The sequence below is a fragment of the Marasmius oreades genome, chromosome 2, assembly GCF_018924745.1.
Source record: "Marasmius oreades isolate 03SP1 chromosome 2, whole genome shotgun sequence".
NCBI lineage: Eukaryota > Fungi > Basidiomycota > Agaricomycetes > Agaricales > Marasmiaceae > Marasmius > Marasmius oreades.
The window spans coordinates 1,121,767-1,138,813 of record NC_057324.1 but is presented as its reverse complement, the minus strand read 5'-3'; the positions used below and the strand labels follow the sequence as shown (position 1 = coordinate 1,138,813).

At 47.9% G+C, this 17,047-nt stretch overlaps 7 protein-coding genes across 7 annotated transcripts; 4 read left to right on the top strand and 3 right to left on the bottom strand.

The window, feature by feature from the left end:
• Positions 1-95: 95 nt before the first annotated feature.
• Positions 96-2,346, bottom strand: E1B28_003919 (uncharacterized protein; the record flags this gene model as incomplete). The annotated part of the gene is made up of 13 exons (XM_043148362.1): positions 96-342; positions 401-521; positions 578-807; positions 861-965; positions 1,022-1,202; positions 1,260-1,321; positions 1,376-1,554; positions 1,608-1,684; positions 1,734-1,758; positions 1,807-1,841; positions 1,904-1,941; positions 1,989-1,999; positions 2,053-2,346. 13 exons carry the CDS (start codon positions 2,344-2,346, stop codon positions 96-98), a joined length of 1,605 nt encoding a protein of 534 aa, XP_043012959.1.
• A 979-nt stretch (positions 2,347-3,325) lies between these two features.
• Positions 3,326-4,364, top strand: E1B28_003918 (uncharacterized protein). Its single transcript, XM_043148361.1, has 2 exons — positions 3,326-3,855; positions 3,914-4,364. Exons 1-2 carry the CDS (start codon positions 3,825-3,827, stop codon positions 4,306-4,308), a joined length of 426 nt encoding a protein of 141 aa, XP_043012958.1. The 5' UTR covers positions 3,326-3,824; the 3' UTR covers positions 4,309-4,364.
• A 97-nt stretch (positions 4,365-4,461) lies between these two features.
• Positions 4,462-8,946, bottom strand: E1B28_003917 (uncharacterized protein). The gene is made up of 21 exons (XM_043148360.1): positions 8,591-8,946; positions 8,229-8,530; positions 7,832-8,166; positions 7,654-7,778; positions 7,506-7,601; positions 7,302-7,451; positions 7,131-7,242; positions 7,018-7,080; positions 6,893-6,964; positions 6,718-6,834; positions 6,441-6,662; positions 6,362-6,389; positions 6,238-6,309; positions 6,151-6,183; positions 5,989-6,093; positions 5,268-5,927; positions 5,118-5,213; positions 4,898-5,065; positions 4,668-4,847; positions 4,565-4,609; positions 4,462-4,512 (listed from the first exon to the last, which is right to left on the bottom strand). Exons 1-21 carry the CDS (start codon positions 8,883-8,885, stop codon positions 4,477-4,479), a joined length of 3,312 nt encoding a protein of 1,103 aa, XP_043012957.1. The 5' UTR covers positions 8,886-8,946; the 3' UTR covers positions 4,462-4,476.
• Positions 8,947-9,030: 84 nt separating this feature from the next.
• Positions 9,031-12,154, top strand: E1B28_003916 (uncharacterized protein; the record flags this gene model as incomplete). The annotated part of the gene is made up of 4 exons (XM_043148359.1): positions 9,031-9,086; positions 9,149-11,105; positions 11,187-11,480; positions 11,537-12,154. The coding sequence occupies 4 exons, from the start codon at positions 9,031-9,033 to the stop codon at positions 12,152-12,154; spliced, it is 2,925 nt and encodes a 974-aa protein (XP_043012956.1).
• A 408-nt stretch (positions 12,155-12,562) lies between these two features.
• Positions 12,563-13,251, top strand: E1B28_003915 (uncharacterized protein; the record flags this gene model as incomplete). Its single annotated transcript, XM_043148358.1, has 2 exons — positions 12,563-12,769; positions 12,832-13,251. The coding sequence occupies 2 exons, from the start codon at positions 12,563-12,565 to the stop codon at positions 13,249-13,251; spliced, it is 627 nt and encodes a 208-aa protein (XP_043012955.1).
• Positions 13,252-13,886: 635 nt separating this feature from the next.
• On the bottom strand, positions 13,887-15,060 carry E1B28_003914 (uncharacterized protein). Its single transcript, XM_043148357.1, has 4 exons — positions 14,555-15,060; positions 14,375-14,497; positions 14,132-14,317; positions 13,887-14,083 (listed from the first exon to the last, which is right to left on the bottom strand). The coding sequence occupies exons 1-4, from the start codon at positions 14,738-14,740 to the stop codon at positions 13,991-13,993; spliced, it is 588 nt and encodes a 195-aa protein (XP_043012954.1). The 5' UTR covers positions 14,741-15,060; the 3' UTR covers positions 13,887-13,990.
• On the top strand, positions 13,926-17,022 carry E1B28_003913 (uncharacterized protein). Its single transcript, XM_043148356.1, has 9 exons — positions 13,926-14,095; positions 14,151-14,348; positions 14,402-15,062; positions 15,118-15,391; positions 15,451-15,681; positions 15,734-15,833; positions 15,892-16,458; positions 16,514-16,657; positions 16,716-17,022. The coding sequence occupies exons 3-9, from the start codon at positions 14,789-14,791 to the stop codon at positions 16,890-16,892; spliced, it is 1,767 nt and encodes a 588-aa protein (XP_043012953.1). The 5' UTR covers positions 13,926-14,095; positions 14,151-14,348; positions 14,402-14,788; the 3' UTR covers positions 16,893-17,022.
• The last annotated feature ends 25 nt before the right edge of the window (positions 17,023-17,047 follow it).

Sequence of the window (17,047 nt, the reverse complement as noted above, 5' to 3'; positions counted from 1 at the left end):
TTACGTAATCAGTCTGATTTTGCTTATTCCTTTTTTTGCTTTGAGGTATGTAAGATCACAAATTTACACAGAATGACAGGAAAATCGCCGAGCTTCTACGTGACGTATCTGAATGCCAGGTTCTTCCAGTCCGACACGTCGTCAAGACCTGAACTATCTACATCATATGTCACTCTACCCTCTGCAACTGCTTTATCACGTCTCTTATTCGAAACGACCAAAACGACACGAAGAATGAGAATGATGACAATCTCTAGTGCGCGAGATACCAGGCAGCCAACGACACCAGTAAAGTATGTCGGTGATTCCCTGTCGAGAAATAAGAACGGGCCGACGATATTACTACAGCCAGTGGATCAGACGCTGGCCGACCAAAAAAGAGAACAGGATGGATGCTCACCCAGTCGCGACTCCTAAAAACACAGCGGCACTTGCAATAGCCTTCTTAGTGTCTCCACCAACGTTACCGGACAAAAGGGACAACCCCAGCACGAAAACGGCATTAGAAGCGCCTGTAAGCCCTGTACAGATGGTTAAGTCACGGCTTTCCCAGAAACATTACCCAACTCGAGCTTACAATATCCGGCCAGCCTTGCGGGAATGCCTTTGCACCAAGCGATCATCGCAAAGCCTACCACTGTAGGAAGGTTGGTGACAGCCATAAGGTACGTCCGGTATCCTGGGGGTAACTTGTGGTTGATGTAGATGGCAAGGAGAATGAAAGCAACGATAGTGAGCCCGTAGGGAATCTGCATCAGTGTTGTTTCAAGGGTGTCAAACCCAAAGCCCTTGACGATGATAGTACCACTGTACGGAGGGCATCAAGAGAGAATTAGCGGGGAGATCTTCAAAAAACTTACAAGTTGGATGTTCCGCCGTTGGGTACATTTGCAGTAAAACCGAATAAGAAGAAAAGATAGATTTTAACATCCATGAATGCCTCCAGTGCTTGATTCCATTTGAATCTGATTACTGATGAGAGTGCGAAGGAAAATAACAGGTGAAAGAGATCGGTACTGACTGTCTAGAACCTCCAATATTATGATCATTTCGTTTCCTGCTCACAATTATCAACCTTTCTTCGCGAGTGAACCAGTGTGTTCGAGCGGGTGAGTCGGGAACAAAAATGAAAAGGAAGATAGCCCAGGCGCTACACAATGCTCCGATGATCAAGAATTCGTATCTCCACGAAGGCAAGGCCCCTGGAGCAATGTGAGGTTCACACGCAAATCATTTGTTGTGCTTCGGGAGAATCACACCTTTGATGTGTCCAATGGCATACCCAAAAAGACCGCCGAGTGCGATACCGAATCCATTTGCACTAATGGAACATGATAAGTTCCGATTGGATATATGGAGATTGTATAACACTTACAGATACCAGTACCCAATCCGTGAGGGCTGTTGTTCACGAGTGTACCAGGTGGAGGTAATAAGAACGAAGGCTGGGTCAGCTGTCGCCTCTGCAGCACCCGACAAAATTCGGAGAACCGCCAGATCTGTGAAGTTTCGTGATGCAGCTTGACCCATTAGTAGTACGCCCCAAAGAAATATCTAGCGGCGTCCATTAGCATGATATGGGAAGCCAGTGAAATTATCGCACACACGTTAACGGCGAGGTACTTGTTTAGTGGGAACTTTTGCATGAGGAGGTTTGTTGGTAGTGCCCATGCAAGCCAGCCGACTGAGAATGAAATCAGTCATCCGACGAAGATCAAGGGAGGAAGACATACAGTAGAAAAGACTAGAAAGCCAGCTCTGCTAAGTATCAGCAGAGGGTACAAGAAAAGCAGAAAGGGTACGAACATATTCACTCTTGCCTAGTTTGAGGTCTTTTTGGACTAAGCACACGGCGAATAGTTGTCACTCAAGAACTCGGAATGGAAAGAGCGGAAAGATTTACTCCCAAAGATTGCTGCATAGGATAGGGTTGTCTTGTCTCTGGGACCAAGATGAGAGTGATTCGGGGTGGCAAGGCCGTCACATACACGTAATAGAACTGAATAGAGACGTGAGCTGCAGATATTAATGCTCAAACAGGCCGTGACAAACCATATAACAAACAGATAGAGCAGGCATAATCAGGAAATCGATCTTCCTCTCAATCCTCTTGACTTCCTTCGTGTTCAAAGTCGTCTGGTTCAGCTTGATCACATCAGCGTTGAACCGAGAGGATGGGTTTTTCTTGGGAAACCTCCCTATCCAACCTTCACGCCCTTCCTCATCTTGAATTGATGAGTCATCGCGATTCTCGATTTCCTCGATGGATCCCTTCTCTTCGTCTTCGCCGCCGACTTGAATCGTGGTTGAATGTTCTGGTGGTGAAGTCATAAGGAGAGTGGGCATGGAAAAGAAGTAAGCTGACGTACTTTATATACTGCATCCTCCACTAGATTTTGTGAGAGCCACTAGGTTTACGAAGTAGCCGTGCACATGGTCCGCGCTCCGCGCTCCCCGTTTTGGGTCACCAGATGCGACTAAAATGACTGCAATAAAGGACGGCGGATACATCGGTCCTTGGGTAGCTACGTTGAGTACGTCGTCCGAGACGTGAATCGTTAATTGAAAAAATCGTATGGACTTTGAAAATTGCGTGATGCTAGGTCCGCCGCCGGTCTATGCCCGAATACTGGGACCGCACCGTGTAACTTGGGATCTCATCCTTATCCATCTCAGTCAGTATTGAGGTCCAGGATGCGATAACAAGTTCTTGTCTACCGGCGGTGTGGGCGAGTCTACAGTGAACGCTAGAAGACGTTGTTGCGGATGCTCAGGTTCACGTTGGGGAAGCGCGCCGAAGAGAGGAGTATCTTCATGCGAATCATGTCAAGGAGCAGGAAGCCAGGGTTCCAGAGTCTTCACAGCGAATACGACACGGACGATGGATCTTCAAGCTTCAAGCTCCAAGCTTGGCTACTACGCCTGGTTGGGTTAGGTATTTGAGATAGGCACCGCATGGTATCGAATTGGGCCGATTCTCTCTAGAATGATTGTTCGTGAGCTCGCATTCGTCCCCGATAACACTCATCCCCTCTTACGGAAAGTCAAACCGTGAAACTTGTGACCAAATGGTGCTTCTTGTTTGAAGCCGTGGAAATGGTGGCAGTGACACAAGTTGACCATTCTGAGCACTTAATCCTTCTGATACTTGAAGCTTGATTTCCCGAGTGATGGTCGTATACGCGCATAACATAGTATTACACGTCCGGGCACACGGACATGCTCTGATAACGATGGGAATTGGTGGAAGGATAAGCCGGAGGTTGGCCGGGTTGCAGTGCTGTACGTGATGGTCACGTTCGCGCTAACCTCTGCCAGTGCCAGACTCGAATTTCTCAACCTCTAGCCTCTTCCGCAATTTCAGAGCGGAATCTTACTTCTCTCAATGCAGACGGAATCTCAAACGCGCCCAATAACCCTTCCCATCGAGCTGGTGTCCATGATCTTCGACCATTTTGACGAATCGAGGGACCGCCAAATGTTGCAGGCTTTCTCATTGGTATCTCGAGTCTGGAGAGATGCAGCTCAGGCGCGAATTTTCACTCATATTGAAATCGAGAATGGCGTCAAATGCAAATTTTGGAGCAAAAAATTCAAGGAATTCCCCCATCTGGGACTTCTAGTGAGGGGCTTGTGTCTCTGACCTAACGAAATTGCATTCGTTAGATCTTTCCTGGCGTGACTTCCTAGACACCGAAACCACTCCTGACTTCTCTCCTTTCGACGGTTTCATTCAGCTGGTCGGAGAGCACGTCAACGATTTGTATTTGAGCCCCCCTTTCCCAATCTTCTACGAAGATCTTGATACCTGCGACCGATTGACAATGGAGAGAAACCCAGCCGATTTGTTACAAGGTGCTTTCTCCTTGTTTTTTTCGGTCCTTATGCATACTCACCTTGCACCGCCCTTCAGTACACCTTGTTTCTTCCGGGATCTTACGCTGTTTTACAGCGGTCGCACGACTTACCTTCACTTCGTGTACCATACCTCTTGGTGTCACTGATCTGACTAACACCCTCAAAGCATTGGTGGTCCCGCGTCTGGAAGTCATACAATTCGTCACTGGAATAGAAGCGCACGATTCGCAGGTGGAGAGTGTACTGGGTGTGATGGAAGGATGGCAAGAACTGGATGAGATTCTTGCTGGGCCTGCCTTCCCATTACTGCGCTTAATCGAGTTCGAAGTTAACATCTGTTTGCCGGCGTACCCAAATTGGGATACTGTTCGTTCAGTCATCAGGCATAATCTTCCGAAGACTGTCAAGAAAGGTCTACTTACCCTCAAAGTGACGCATGTCATCTATTAATATAAGTATTATGTAAAATATTAATGCCTCGCAAGAGTTGCACCCGTCGTTCCACCACAATGGTCCACTTGACACGCAAGGCATTTTTTCTCGCATTGGTTGACATCGACATCGAATAGTGAATCACAGCATTACAAGTACTTCGATGCTACTGCCGAACAGTTGTATTCAGATCCTACGTTTCCTGGCATTTCCGCGCTTGGGCTGCTTAGGTGGTGAGCGGTATTTATCTCTACGAAATTATTGATCCACGTACTTTCGCTTCGTCGCCGGTGTCCATCTTCCGTGGAGCAGATGCCCTCTACATAAAGTTCATCATCTATTCATACTCTGCATTTGAATGCAGTCAGGTAACGTACGAGCTTCTTGGTCGGACGCGCAGGCTCTTGCTGCGGTTTGTCTTCGCTGCTGGGCCGGTGTTCATCGGCTTCCAGCTGTGCAAAGGTAGGAGACTCTGGTCTCGATGTCACGCGACCAGAATGGTCGGATATTACTCTTCTGCTGACAATGACTGAAGACCGCGTTTGAGAGGGCGGTAGCTATCGTGGGTGTCAAATCCAGGATTTAGAGAATGGGACCTGAATCATACTGAATCTGCACCCGAAAGAGGACTGCTACTCATCCAGATATTCAAATCGACCATTGACTTGGATTTTGACTGTCCATCTTGATCGGGGCCTTGATTCTTCAAGCACTTCGCCAACGTCGATTCTAACGCGTCAATCTTCGCCTGCAAGGCACCGTTCATGTTGTCTCTCTATAGAAATATCAGATTGTTCCAGTACTTCAAAAACGAAGAAATCGCGTGCCCTTCGCAGTTCGTTGCCCTTCTCCACGATTTCCTGCTCGTGCATGGTTTGTGTAGTGTTCATAACGAGGCTGACAAGTTCCTTCTCTGAATCGCTCTAGGTGACCAGTGAGTGAGTCCCGCATCGAAAAAGAGACTATCGTGAACCTACCAACTCTCCCGTTTGATAGCGCTCCTGGATAGTGCTTTCCATCCTTCGCAAGCATTCGTTTTCAGACTCCAGAGACTCGATCCTTGCCAAGGTATCTTTCATGTTATCTTCGACAGCTCGTGCCCGGGCTAAGTTCTCTTGTACAATAACGGCAGCATCCTTCGTAGCTTTCAGCTCAGCGTCCAATGTCGAAATCTCCAACTTGAGGTCGCGAACTTGAGTGGAGACGTGCTCAAAGCTCTTCTCTGCAACATCAGCTCTCTTGTTCTCTGCTTGAAGAAGTTTGCTGTGGTACTCTTCTTGCTTTGCCAGTCTCTCCTTATAGTCCGCAGAAACCCCAGCTAGTGCTACTTGTTGGCAGTCAACGCGATCAAGAACATTCTGATGCCGAAGAGCAGCTTCCTTGTCATGTTTCTCAACCAGGTTCCGTAACCTCCAAGTCTCCTCCGAGCCTTTTTCAAGCATTTCCTGCAAAGCTCTCTTTTCGGTTTGAAGGTCAGCCTTTTGAGATCTCAGTTCCGCATAGTCTTCCTGCAGGCGGTCGAAGTTCACTTGAAGACTCGCTTTCTGTTCTTTGAGTATCACGTTGGCGGCCTTGAGATTTCCGAGAGTTTCTTCTGCGTGAGTCTTATACTCATTCGAACTAGTTTCGAGATTACCCTAAGTATTGGGTAGAGCGATAAGTATGAGTGATCCTACAATATATCGATAGTCTACGCACGAGTTGAGCCTTAAGCTTTTCAACCTCGTTCTGGAGGGTTGATCGTTGCTCTGCCAACACGGCGATCTCTGTTTTGTAGTTGCCCTCACTTGCCTCAAGTTTGGCCTGGTCGAGAGGTGGACCTCATGTAGGCGCAATATACAGGTTAAGATATCAACTCACCGCGTTAGCTTTCTCAGATGAGAGCAAGCGCTCCTAGATAACTGAAGCTGATCACTTCCACCGAGCAAGATGAAATGATCTAGATACCTGTAGGTCTCCACTTTGTTCCTTCGCAAATTTCAGCATTGTGGTCTGGGAATCGAAGCGCTCTTGCAAGACCTAAAACAAAACAAATAGTAGAACATTAACAAGGGTTTGACGTGATCCGTACCACAAAGCGAGTATTGGCTTGTCGTAATCTGAAAAGTCAGGTATGAGCACCAACAGGATGTCATTGAAAAGATACTTACTCTTCTTCACTTCTATTTAGTTCCAGACTCATCTTCTCTATCCTTGCGTCCAACACCTCCGCCTTTTCTTCCATTTTCTTTTTCCCTTTCTTAACCTCCAGCTCAAGTACCTGTGATTTCTCCAAAAGATTCTCGCACTTCGCAACAGCAGCAGCCTCTGCGGCATGAGCTGACCGAACCATATCCTCGAGCTCCAAGATCCTGGCAGACGACGTTGCCGAGCTATTCCGGTAGAAATCGGGAATGTGAACGACGTTCAAGAGATGGAAAGACTCACGCAGCGCGTAAACCTTCTTCGCTATTCTCGAACCGTTCGATGTTACCTCTTAGCAAAACGATTTCTTGTTCTTGAGAACGCAATTGACCCTGTGCAGCTGCAAGTCTTTCCGACTCCCTAAGCAACAGATGGACAGCTGAGTCCGAAAGGCAGAATAGGGCAATTCAGGACATACATGGCTTGTCGTTGAAGAGCATCGTCCAGTCTAGCTGAAGTGAGCTGCAGTTCGATGTTAAGCTTTCGATTCCTGCAAATGACTGAATACATCGCAATTCGTCAGGGACGACTGAATATTCTTACGAATCATTGAGGCCTTCAATTTCTACATTCTTCCTTTCCAACTCCGTTTGTATCTTGGTAATCCTAGCTATAGTCATGAGAAAGTTGCCAAACTGAGGAATAAAACGACGAGCCTATCTTCCGAGTGGGTCAGCTGTAATTCCAACTTTGCCCCTACTGCAGTTCTTTCAGCGCCCTCTTGTTCTCTCTGACGCAGCTTCTCAACAAGCCGATCAACTTTTTTACCTGGAACCCGAAGGACTTTTAGGTGGGAATGTTAAGCAACCAAGGAAACTATAACCTACTCGCGGCCTCCAGCAGACTGACGGTTTTAGAAAAGTTGACTCCTTCCTCCTTCCTCATGTTCTCCAGGATTTCCACCTTCTCCTTGTAATCGACAACTTGAGCTCCTAGAACGTGGAGTTTGTCTCTCAGCATATCGATCACCCGTTGAGCTTAGAGCAAAATGCTTAGCTTCATGATGGTCATAGAACGTCAGCAAGTCTTACCATCACTACGATCATTCTGGAGCTCTTGAACTAACCCTCTGGTCTCGGCACTCTTGAACAAGTGTCGCCCGCTAGGGTCGAGTAAGGGTTCAATTTCTGATGCGATATGACATTAGGACAGAATTCCAATTCGATAAGAGGGACAGACCTTTAAACCTTTCAGTGGCTGTAAATTTGAGATCTAATATCTCGCCTTTGACATTTTCAATGTTCTTGCGGGAGTGTTCTTGTTTGTGTTTGAGTTGCTCAAAGGCCGCCAGCATCGCTTGGTAACTGAGGGAAGAGGTTCAGGCGGACTAACAGTTGGTGAATCAAAGGTAACTTACTTTCTACCAAGGTTCTCGATGCCTCTTTTAGCGGTATCCTTCACTTTCGCAACCCTCTCTTCGTTTTCTTGCACTTTTTTCTGGAGCATGGTGATGTATTCAGACTGCTCTAACCTTTCCTTCTCTTTATCGTCGATAATCGTTTGCTGTGATTGTTGAGCAGCCTGAGTCGCAGTGAGGAGTTCCTGCATCTGCTTAAATTCATCCAACTTCGCCGCAGTATCTTGATTGTACTTTTCTTTCGCAGCTTCAAGTTTCACAATTCGCTTTTCGAGTTCGGAATTATCGGACCGTAGAGAAGCGACTTGGGACCGCAAGTTCACCGTCAACACCCTCTGTTGTGAGGCATTATATGCGTCAAAGAACCACCGAATAAGATAGGAAATGATTCACTTACTTCTTCTGCCAGCTGCGATTTTACTACTTTCGCTTCCTTCATGCGTCGATTCATCAGATCAGACAAGTCTAGATCGTCGTCGTCGACACTCTCTGAACTTTGGGTTACCGAGCGATTGGACGGAGTGAGAGGAGGAGCCGCCCTAAGAGAACCACTTCGCTGTACCTCCGATAGCGCTGGAAGGTAGTGACGCTTGTGAGTGCCTTCTTGGAGCTGGTACTTTGCGTGGTTGAATTCAGGATCATGTTCCACTGGTTTTGCGTTGAACGAAGGCGTTATTATCTGAAAATGTTCCCCGAAGGCTATTGCTATATGAGCAACCTCGTAGGAAAAATGTTTAGATCAAGCAGTTTTAGACTCACGAGAGGTTGGTTCTTGCTTTGGCACCCGTTGTGGTGTTTGGAAGCGATTCGACGGGAAAATCCGAGCCGATTGAGATGGTTCTTTGTGTAACTGATTGAAACCAGGATTCTTCGTGTTCGACTTCAGTCCCCGGGGAAAGAATGAAGTACCATTCGACGCATTATTGTCCTCGGAAACGAGTTTGTTCTCTGAGGATGCGTTGGGACGAGAAGCGAAGGCAAAAGAGAAGACATTTTTGGCTGGTTTATCGGGTTTGGAGAAACTTTGATAATGACCGTACGCGTCAGAGTTCATGTTGAGAGCCCAATTGAGGAAAGCCCAAAAATCCGCAAGACGTGCAAGACTCCAGTCCGAAGAACGAGTGTCACAATCACGTGAAAAGGTAACGATTCATTAAGCCAAACATTAGCAAACACTCGCTCGTTGCCGGTCACCAGCGATGGCCATGCAGAACGATTCTGGGGGTATCTATTCACCATCAGACGACACTGAGGGGTATGCTCTCTATCGTATCTATTTTGTTGTTTATCCTTGATACTCAAAATCCTTTTCTTTAGTCCTGTACTACGTGACTTTGTAGATGAAACTATCGCCCATGAAAATGAACCAATCAGTATGCCTTCTCCAAGGACAGAGTTACTGTCATCTACTTCGAATCTCGCAAACGAATCGCACAATGACCGAAGCTCTCGTTCACGTCGAGGGCCCACAGAGCGTTATCGTCGAGAGCGCGAATCGGTCTATAGGCACACTTCACACAACGACCTCTTGCGTATCCTCATTGAGAAGGAGTATACGGCTTCAAAGATGCAGAAGACCCTCTACATGGCTTTTGCCCAACTGGAGGGAGAAACACAACGCGCCAACGAGGCACGAAAACAGGTTGAAGAAACCCTCTCCCGCGTCAGTGCACTGAATCAGAGGACACTGAATGCAGAAGCCGAAACGCGTACCCTAAGGGAGGAATTAAATTTATACAGGATCCACTACGAAATGGCCCAAAACCAGATCACCAAAGCCCAGACTGTGCTTGCGACCTTACGATCGCAAAAAGAGAACGCTGAGACAGTGGCTCGAAAGGCAAGAGGTGATGCAAGGAAGGTGAAGGAGGCACTTGGAGTCTGGAAAGCGAGGGAGGAGGGTAGAAAACAGGGGTTCGAAGCCGGTTGGCGGCGAGCACGCGAAGAGTTTGGCCTCTCAACAGGTCAACCAATTCTGCCTCTAAACTATATCAAGCCAGGAGAACGACAATTAATCCAGCCAGAGACTGCCTCTTCAGAAACAGACGAAGATGATTATGAAGATGACATTTCATATACGGCCTCAGATTCACATGCTGACGATCTACGTCTACCACACGAACCTGTCGAGCCCATCTATACTGCCTCGTCAACAGGACCCCCTGCACCTGAGAACATCGCAGCTTCATCATCTGGTCATCCAATCTCCACATCACACTATGTCGAACCGGGACGCGCACCTTCCTCAGTGTTGGTACCCGAGTACATTCAGCAACACCAGATGCCGCCACCTCGAACACCATCTGCCGTGGGAACCCGTACCCCAGCAATGGAGAGATTTAGCATAGACATACCACCAGCAGATTCTGTGGTTGTGAATCAGAACATTAATCCTATGCAGCCCACTCGTTCTAATTCCTTCAAGAAATTCGTGCCAGTTCCATGGCGTCCCGGTGCTCATCGTGAACGTCCCTCGTCCCCCCATCCCCCTGATAATTACATTCCTGAAGTATCTGAAGACGGGTTAATTCCTTTACCTCCACCACATGAAATGGGTGACTATTTTCCGACTCCTCGGTCACAAATTACGGATCTCCCTCACCATACCAGAAGTGTCAGCCTTGACGGGAGTTTCGGCGGTGGAAATAGTGGTGGTGGTAGACCAGCAAGCGCTTCAGGAGGGCGAAGAGGTTTTGAGTCTGCGTACGGCGACCTAGATCGTGAAGGACCCTCTACGTCTCGTCTACCAAATGACGAAACCGTAGGTGGTCCGTCGGATCTTCAAACTCCCGCTTCTTGGTATCAAAACAAACCCACTTCACGGCCATCCTCTGTTAGGTCAAGAGATTTCGCCTACTCAGAATCTGGCCATCGTCCCCATGCCTCCGTGGATTCTAATCTAACGGGCTCCTCGAATCTCTCTCATATAGATATCATTAGAGGACGGGAGGAACCCTTGACGAGCGAACCGAAGCAAGGCGGCGCAATTACCAACGTCTTTCGGGCGTTAAAGGGGAAGGGGAAGGGGAAGGCCCGCCAATTGAGTGTGATCAATGAGAATCCACTCAGCCGACAGGGAAGCTTGAATGTTCATTCTCAGGTGCACGCAGTTTTGACACCGAGTTCAACACAGAATGTTCAGAGTGGCGACAGTCTCCAAACCCGCGCGTCTCCATCAACTCAACAGGCAGACTCGTTCTCCCATGATTCCAGATATGCTGCCCCCACTGGACCCGGGAGAGCGAATCAATGGCAAAGCCCACGCCCAATTGAGGTACGTTTGTTTTTTTTATTGGGGATATGAATCCCATTGTACTTGGTTCGAAAGCTGATGGAACATTGGATACGATCCTAGGTACGGCATGATCGGCCACCTCGTAACGTTCGTCTGCCAGCTCAGTTGACTGTCCCCGCTCCTCTCTCCCCACAGACCCAGCGAGTGGCAAATACCTCCATTCCAGAACGAGCTCGTATGCAAACTATGTCAAGCGGCTCCATGAGCTCAGGCTTCTATCAAGGTTCTCTGAATCAGCCGAGAGGTTCTCGCTCGTTTGCCCAAACTATGCAAAGACCAGCCAGTGTGGGTAGTAGACGGACAGGAAATTCCATGACCGGAAGCCCACCTGTAGGAATCAATGTCGAGCCGCCTGTGAGGTTTTTAGCCTGATTCGAATTGCTCACTCATCGAACCGTTGTTCTCTTCAGTCTCAATCCCCGTCTGAACACCCTGGTAGGGTACCAAGCGGTATCTCCCACAAGTCGTTCAGCGCGGACCCACACTATGATACCATCTTTCGAGCCGATGCGCCCACATCGCCACGTCCTTCTCTTTCAAATAAATATTCAAACCCATTACCTGATGACTGGGTCCCCACAGTTCCGAATACGCCAGAGAGTGCGCCGTTGACATGGCCCGCCGCTCGTTCTCCTGATAGGAGGTCCTACGTAGATCCTTACGATCGACCGGGTAGGTCGCAAAGACCGAAGTCTCCGTCTGTTAACGTTAACACATCTCGATCGGAAATTCCCAACAATTCACGAGGGGGTGGTCCTAATGGCCCTTCCAACAGCGGAATAGGGGGAGCGCCATACTCTGCGGCAGATGCGAACGGCTCTAACGCCAGTATCGTCGGGGGCACACTCAGGCGTGTCCCGTCGAATTTGTCCACTCGTTCTCGAGGTTCATATAAACATTTCGATCCGGAAACTTATCAAGATCCAGCGTTATTCCTGAGTGGTGATTCTAGTGCGAGACCCCCGAGTCGACCAAGGTCCCTATCCCGAACCAGCGCCCAGCCTCCAAGCGGCCTGGAATATATTTAATTTGATCGTGACATCTGCATATGTATTTTGTGTAAACTACTTGATTGGCTGTATCTCCTCTCCCTTTTTGTGTTTAATAGGCTGGTTACAATAATTCGAAATTCGGGCAGGGTTCCAGGACGCGTAAAAGAAAGGATTACGATCATGACGCGTTCTGTGGCAATTTCGGGCTTGCCGGTATGTTGATCCTGAGTTATCCATTCGGAACGTGGCTTTATTCACCGAAATCAAGTGCAGAGAATTCTTCCGTTTATTTTATTCTAAAGGAGATATGCTCTCAAAATGAAATTCAAAAATGCATCACCAAATGTAAATTGACACAATAGAGCATCATTATAAAAGGATTCCTAGCAGAAGTCCCCACACAACTACTTCCTCTTATTCCTACCCCCGTCCATTCCAGATTTCATGACGCGAGGTCGAAAGAAGGATCTCACTATACCCCCTTCTCGAGCGTTGACTCAACAACGAGATTATCGAGCAAGGAAAGCATTATATCTGTCTCAGCTAGAGAACCGGTGTCAACGGCTGCAAGAGAAAAACGAAAGACTCCAAGCGGAGGTTGCCGCTCTACGGGCAGGCATCTCTGTTGCATCTCCTCCAGATCCTCAACTGGTAGGTGTCTTGAATAATCTTGGACTGCACATAACCTGTATTAATTCTGGCATCCATCATAGACCGAGGCCTCATCCGAACTCATGGACAGCCTGGAATCCACGAAACGAGCTCTCGATAAATTCCAAAGCCTTGCTTACAAGGTGGAAGAGAGTCAGAGACCCTCAACGAGCCGTGCCCCCACACCACCGTTTGGTGCATCCGCTAGGACCCCATCGTTGCGTCCCGCCTGTTTCCCATCTCCAGAACCCTCTGAGGGCTCGTTCTGGACTCCTTCCCCCTTGCAACAGACTGACGACAGCCAGTCTGGCTCTGAGAGCTCGTGGCAGGAAGAACAATACCGACCCCCAGAATCTCTTCGCAAGATTTTGTGCAGTCCCAGTGCACAGTCTTCGCCATCCCTCAGCCTTCGATCAATCCATATTAGAGAGTCTCCTTCGAGATCTAGCGACCAGGATGCCAGGGGACTAGGCCCCTCGTAGTTGCGGACTGCCTCGCGAAGACATCTCTGGGCAGTGCGTGTGTTAGTTTCTGTTTCGGACGGTCGTTTCGACTCCACGTAACAACGTTTCCCGGTGTGGGACCATACCGTGTATTCTATCTATTTATCTGTATATTATCATTCATCTGTGGCCTTACCCTCACACAATGAAGCATTCATCTATTCATATATATATTGGTTTCTACACAAGAGAGAGGAGCCTTAGGTCTGATCTGGAATGTTGGGTAAGATGAGAACCTACGGTTAGTCGGGCGGTCATTTGCACCTGTTGAATCTCGCGGGGCACTCGGCTACCCCGGTCAAGTTAGCCCACACTGGCTACAGCGAATCAACTCGGCTCTGAAGTGACCCCACACAACCCTCGATTTTGAGCGGAATGCAAGAAGCTTGCTAAATACAAACATACAAACATCATCTTTTTCCGAGGCATCTTTTTCCGAGGCACCTAATCAAAGGTCAACCTTGGGTCAACTCTTCGTAGACCCTATTCTGTCCCAATTTCCGCGATTTTACCGCGCTTGGAAGATGGGAATATCTCTTTCTGAGAAGTTCACGGTCGTCAGAGATAGTCACTTTAGCGACAAAATCAAGGTCTCACTGTGCTGATCGGAGATACCGGATATGGTAGGTGTGAGCCGCGTGGCATTTGCCGCCGCCGGGCACAGATACTCAGGCACATAAACATAAACATATTATACATTATTCGTCTTCATGGAGGTTTATTGCATGACCGTTTTCATGGCCACAGCACTAATCACAAAATCGTTGACAGAAGCGTGGTCTTCATCATCGGCGGTGTTCAGTCTGTGATACTGGGATAAATGGTAAGCTCGGTATATCATTTCGTCAAATCTGCATACCTTTTTGATTCTCTGCCAGTCGGTTAACTCTTCCAGCTCGCCAAGAGGCTTTAGAACGCCCTCCACCGCCTTCTTCATTTTATTCTCTGTTTCGGAAAGAGATGATCGATGACCTGGACCAATGTGCACGACCAGAAGAGCACGACTCGAGTCCGAAACTCCATATCGACGAATCGCCTCTGTGATCTGTTGATATAACCGAGAATGTCAGAAATGTGTAAGCCATTCCAAGCAGAATATTACATTGTTCGTCGGATTAAGCGCAAATAGGATCTCAGAGTGCACAGTCTTCGTTCTTAGCGAATTTTGTGATTCGGCAAGAATGGCTTGATGAATGGCAGTCTGCAAATGAAGTCTACTTGTGATCTGTCCCTATGGATTAGCTTTCCTTACGATGACCAAAAGTTGAGGTCATGCACATACTAGCGTAGCGTCGATGAATGCAAAGTTGATTGCGTCCCTCTCCCTCTCTCCCTCCTCCCCTTCCATCTTTGAAGCGTCCATAATTCTCTTTCGAATAGCAGAAGCATTTGCAACCGGAGAATAAAGTGCAACGTAGGCGCTGTCAGACCCTACGCCTCTGACGTGGTCAAAGACAAAGGACTCCATCTGACAAAGCGAATCATTTCTCTTTACAAACTTCCAAATTTGTTGTCGATGCTCTGGAAGCTCTCTCGGAACTTGCCTTTCTATCTCTCGTTATGTTCTATCCTACTCTCTAGTACAGCTCTGCCTGTTCGCTCGACCGAGCTCACCACGGAGAATTTCAAATCCACAGTCGCAAACGGAGTCTGGCTCATTGAACATTTCTCGCCGTATTGCGGCCATTGCAAAAAATTCGCACCGACATGGGATATGTTGGTGAAGGATAATGAAGCTCAGAGTGATCCTGGTATCCGGCTTGCCCAGGTGAATTGTATTGCTCAAGGAGGTGAGTAGTAATTTCAATGCCGGCTGACTACGATATGAATAACTTTTCACAAAAGACTTATGCAACGCCAATGGTGTTGCTGGCTATCCTGAACTGAATATCTACGTTGATGGAAAGAAAATGGACAGGTTCTCAGGCAACCGAGAAAAGCACATACTCATGGCTTACATGAAGAAGTGGGCCCGATCCCAGCCAGAACAAGTTGAGGAGACAAGAGAATCAGCCGTGATACCTCCCAATCCTTCAGGAGAAGTGCTTGTTCTAGACCCAGAGAATTTTGAGAGCACCATCGCTTCGGGCCCTACATTTGTGAAGTTCTTCGCACCCTGGTGCGTTACAGACGTTCAACCCCTTTCCGTGCTATGACCGATGAAACACGGCTTGATAGGTGTGGCCACTGTAAAAAACTGGCTCCGGTATGGAAGCAGCTTGCGAAAGCCTTACAGCAGAAACTGGTCGTTGCCGAAGTCAACTGCGAGAACTATGGGTCTTTGTGTACCTCGCAGGGTATCGATGGCTACCCCAGCCTGCAGTATTATACTGCCGGTTCCAAGACAGAGTACACCGGTGGACGTAAAGTGGAGCAGCTCAAGTCTTTTGCTGAGAAAGCAAATGGCGCGTCAGTAGATTTGCACCAGTAACGTCTGTGATTCGGGCTCACCCGTTTTTAGATCGACGAAGGCAGTAACGCCAGAAGAATTGGAACAATACGTCGCTGAAGAGGATGTCGTTTATGTCTTGCTTCACTCGTATTCGTTATCCGGTGTCATAGTATGCATGTTCCTTAATCTCGAGGTGAAGATGGTGCTCATTAAACTCTGCAATACAGGATGCTATCTCTCCTCTTCTTCTCCCTTTACTGGGCTCTCCCAAATTGCTTACCGTGCAAGACCCACCGGAATCACTCCTTTCACGTCTGTCGATGACGTCTATTTCACCTTCGACATGGTATGTTGTCGCTCTGAAGGACCACGATATCACCACACCAGCCGCCAAATTCTCGTCCTATTACTCACCCGCCGAGATCTCCGATCCTGGCCGACAAGAAATCCTCGCGCAATGGCTGGTCAATAACCGCCTACCCACGACCGTTGAACTCACCCGGGATACATTTCAAAGTGTAATGAATGCACCTAACAAACCTCTAGTCGTCATCGCATCGGTTACTCAAGAGAACGAAGAGCTTGTTCGACAAACTCTTTCGGAACTCGGGAAAAAGTGGAGGGCCCAGACGCACGGCACTGGTATAGCAATTGGTACAAGAGGCCAACGACCTGTCGTGTTTGCTCGGATGGATGCGGAGAAATGGAAGAGCTGGATGAAGAGCATGTACGGTGTCAAGCCTAAGGAAACCAATGACTTGTCCGAAATTGACGTTGTAGTCGCTGACCATCAGGTAGGTGTCATGTCGTGTCGAATCCGAATGTTATTTCCCCCTTACCAACACATAGGAATTGATCTACTACAACACTGACTCGAGTGGATCGCGGATAAGACTAAATTCGGCTACTAGCGTGTTCTCTGCGATTGAAGGCGTTGTTAATGGCAAGACCAAATACTTGCACTCGGAGAACTTCATCGAGCGGTTGGCAAGAGTACGTGTCGTTTTTCTTCTTATCCGCAGACGTCACTAACTATTGACACAAAACACAGTATCTCAACAAGAAGATGACCGCAATAGAGAAATATGTTGTCAACAACCCGATGCATGCGGTTCTGTTTGTATGCGGAATTATCGTCATTATCATAATGGCCTTTAGGAAACTGCTTGCGGATGATCCTACGGATAGAGACTTTGGTAAGATGGGTAAAGGAGGGCGTCTGGATTAGATGTCGATAATGGGTTCTTTCGTTTGCTTTATTTATTGAGTTCTGGTGTAGGAGTATCATTAAAGTCGTGTTAATCACCCATGACATACTTTGAGAGGCGATAATAACTCATTTACTCCCCCGCGGACTGAAAATGTACTTTCAACTCAGCTGTG